The sequence below is a fragment of the Rhipicephalus sanguineus genome, chromosome 10 (assembly GCF_013339695.2).
Source record: "Rhipicephalus sanguineus isolate Rsan-2018 chromosome 10, BIME_Rsan_1.4, whole genome shotgun sequence".
NCBI classification, from domain to species: domain Eukaryota; kingdom Metazoa; phylum Arthropoda; class Arachnida; order Ixodida; family Ixodidae; genus Rhipicephalus; species Rhipicephalus sanguineus.
The window spans coordinates 143,975,691-143,979,614 of NC_051185.1; the positions used below are offsets into that span (position 1 = coordinate 143,975,691).

The 3,924-nt window shown below is 46.0% G+C and overlaps 1 protein-coding gene across 1 annotated transcript; it reads left to right on the plus strand.

The window, feature by feature from the left end:
- Positions 1–338: 338 nt before the first annotated feature.
- Positions 339–944, plus strand: LOC125760321 (replication initiator 1-like). Its single transcript, XM_049420214.1, has one exon. The coding sequence runs from the start codon at positions 339–341 to the stop codon at positions 942–944; it is 606 nt and encodes a 201-aa protein (XP_049276171.1).
- The last annotated feature ends 2,980 nt before the right edge of the window (positions 945–3,924 follow it).

Genomic DNA, 3,924 nt, shown 5'->3' on the forward strand with positions numbered 1-3,924 from the left:
CACACAAAGAAAACAGGAAAAAAATGCATTAATTAAAGCTTTCAGTTGGTGCGGAAGGAGAGGCAATGTATTATCACTAAAAAGTGTAACTTGTATCTGGCATGCCATGTTTATTTTAACGCCTTTTTTGTCTTGTTTGGTTTGGTTCGAAGCGGCAATAATGCATGATGCTTTGCATTATTTAGCCATTGTTATTTCACAATTAACTTTAGTTTTTTGTCGTTCGAACTCTTCGCCTTTCTCTAAGCAGTAAAGTTTGAGCAAGAGTACCACTGCATTTCTCTGAGTAATTGGCCATTGTGTTTCACATGTTCCTTTTTATCTGTTCTTTTCATGCTATGCACACAGCTATCTTCCCAGTGAGTCAGCAAAGTGACTGTCCATTCTTGAAGCTAGAAAAGGAGCAGGACTCTATAGAAACCACTACTGGATACCATCCTGATGGCCCGCAACGAACGGCACTCCAGAAGGACTGCAGCAGTGCTCCCGTTGTTAGCAGCAGTGTTGTCTTTTGTGATGGCACCGGTCAAGGAAAAGTGCCACTGGTGCTTCTTGAGCGGTTCGTCACCAACGACGCGGAAAAACCTGACGGAACTATTCCATCACAGGAAGAGCACCCCTTCCTGCCTGCTCAGCCAGAATGGTCTGTGGCAGACCAACAGTCCACTGAACACACCGGATCTGGTGTCACTGGGGTACGTGCATCCGGACCTTTGCATCCTCAACAGCAGCAGGCGTTGCCCCAAAACACACACTCGTCGAACCGGAAGCAGTTCCGGTGCCCTATGTGCCGCAAGACATTCAAGTGGAAAGCCAACTTGCAAGGGCACATTCGAGTGCATACAGGAGAAAAGCCTTTCCAGTGCCCCTACTGCAGTCGCAGCTTCTCCGACAGAAGCAACGCAAAGAGGCACATGCTGACTCACATAAGCCCGGCTATATGATGTCGTAGAAGTTTATACACACTAGTTAGACAGATGTTTGAGGATATGTCATCTGCAGTCTGCACACCACGGAGCTCGTGCTAGAACTGCAAGACTGGACTCAGCCACTGCATCACTAAACTCTTGTTGATACGTAGTATCCTGTTGGAGCTAGCCCACCTTTTGCTGATCATTACTCTGTCATCCTCATAAAAATGTAATTGTCTTTAGTGTACACTACGCGGTCTCATTCGCTGCGCTTGCCTCCTAGAGTGTGCTTACGCCTTGTAGCAGCAGTGTGGATAGTGTCCAAGAATCGGATGAGAGTACTGGAAGGCATTCCTACAATAGAATTGTAGAGACTGTATGAAGTTCTGCCCAACATAACACGCCCTCAAAAGAATTGCAGTATTGCAAATAAATAAAAAGTAGGATGTTGCTGTGAGAGGAAGAATGCCTGTTTGTATTTATATTCATTACACAACATCCTCATAATCTCTGGGATATTTTCTGCAGTTACGCGCTTCTAGTGTGTATGATTTCAGCCGCCATAATGAAATTGCCACACACCATAGGTCGGCAGAAAAGTTCGAGCTCACTCAGACTCACTCAAGAAATATATTTTGTTCTGAGGGCTCACTCGCACTCAGACACGCCATAATTTTCCTCAACCGGACTCATTCGGACTCAGAGACTCACTAAACGTTTTCTCAGCCGCACTCACTGGGACTCAAACTCACCAGCATATTACTCATCCGGACTCACTCAGACTCTCGGCTTGACCTGAGTCTGAGTGAGTCGACTCATGAGTCCGTTAGCATAAAAGATTTTTCGATCATGGTGTCAACGCTTTTTAACGCCAATATCTCATATAACCGGGGCTCTACCATACGCTTTTTGATCTTGTACCTTCAAATACGAGTTATCAGTGGTTTGAATCCAGTAAGGATATTTTTATTTAATACGCGACTCAAACGAGATATTTTCATCAAGAACTTCCCATAAAAGAGCTTGAGGGGGAGGTCATGGCAACCCCCACCCCCCTAACTCTCGCCTCTGATCAATAAATATTGAGGTGGCAAATGATCGCTAGTGTGTTGAGATTTGTGTGAACAGGCTTGAGTATAACTTCGACTGGGTAGCGCAAAAACACGGAACAAAAGATAGAGACGTAGACAGCACAAGCGCTTGAGGCTTGAATGTAAAGGTAAGCCGATATAAGGCTGATAGTAATGCTGAAGATGAGTAGATAGAACCATAGGTCAGCAACAAAAGGTGAAGTTCACTCAGACTCACTCATGAAATATATTTTGCGCTTAGGGCTCACTCGGACTCAGACTTGCCAATATTTTCCTTAACAAGACTCACTCAGACTCACTAAAGTTTTCCTCAACCGTACTCAGTCGGACTCAAAACTCGCCAAAATATTATTCACCCGGACTCAAACTCTGACTCAAGGACCGATCTGAGTCTGAGTGAGGCGACTCATGAGTGAGTTTGCCGACCTATGCCCCCCCCCCCCCCACACACACACGATATTGACACGTGACAGGGAAGTGATGGAATTTGAATGAAGGCACACCGATGCAGAATCGAGTAAGAAAAATCGGCAAGCATTGTGAAATACTCAAGTAGGCAGATTAATGTTTGCATGCGATGGGTGGTGCTTGTATCTTTCTTAATAAAGAGGCGCGAAAAACTATTTCGCCTGTATGCAAGAAAAAGCGCCGCAGTGGCTGCCTCCGAGTTTTATGCTTCCCAGACAAAGAAAAGGTCAATATTGCGGTTTTCTTGTGTACAGTTCGAAAGAAACGGATGATCACAAAACACTACGCGCGAAAGTCAGGCGATGCGTGCGCACAAGTCAGATGACTTGCAGCTTTTCACGAAAACGTAGGGCCGCGGCGCGCCTTCATTCACATTTCGTCACTCCCTTGCCTCGTGACAGGTAGTGTCGGTTCGACGTGGCAGAACGGTCGCGCTTCGTGCGTGCCTTGCACGATCAATTTCGATTTCACCCTTGAATTTCGATGACGAATATCTCGAACTACTTGCAACTTTTGCGATTTCTAAAAAATAGGTATGCCATAAATAGGCATGCATTACAACTGTAATATAAACAGCTGCCGTCAAGTCAATAATCAAAAAGTTAATTAACGATTCTTTGTTCATTAGTCACGACAGTGTCATTTTAACTGAGTCAAGATATTTCCGCCTCGACGTGGAGTTCGTGTGCGAAAACGACAGGAGCCTTACTGTCATAGGATCTTTATAAAAAAATTACACCGTCTCCTACTCAAGGGAACCATGAGAGGATGCGAAGCAGCATTGGGGCGCACACCAAGTTTCCGTTACGTTTACTCGGCGTTTCCGTTAGTGTGTGAGGTTTGTATTGAGTGTTTGTGTTATTACGTTGTGTTTGTGCGTTGCTTTCCGTTAGCGCCGAGTGAACGAGTGGCGCCGACGTTGACGTTACAACTCCTCTGAATGGGAGCGAAGCGAGAATGACCGCAGCCGACCGAGCGCACGTGCTTATATACACATGAAATGGGGGAGGGAGAGGAGATAGTGGGTTACAGGCTGTATTTGGCTGCGGCGCGGCTACATCACGTGGGAGGAGAGGCTGCGCCGCGGCTGCAGCGCGGGGGGGAGGAGAGGAGAGAAGGCGACCGAACACCTGCGTAAAGGAGGAGAGTGGGAGAGAGAGTAGGCGCATGCCCAGTGGAGCTCGGATGCCACCACCGCCGCCGGACACAGCCTCGAGCAAAAGTTGCTGCGCATCTAAAATCTTTATTGTCTAAGAAAAACACCCGGTATATGTACCGCTGTCCCAGCTATCTTTAGCCAAGGGTTAAAAATGCAGTATTGGAGGTAGGCGAGTGAAATCAGCTGCATATTTCTGACAACCACCTTGCGCACTACAGACAATTTTTGTTTTGTAATTAATTAATTTTTAAAGAGGATTATTTAACTAAATTGCTAAATATTGACTTTAGGCAAG

What these genes read in the sequence shown, in the direction of transcription:
- LOC125760321 (XM_049420214.1), top strand. Translation starts at nt 339, where the DNA reads ATGCACACAGCTATCTTCCCAGTGAGTCAGCAAAGTGACTGTCCATTC.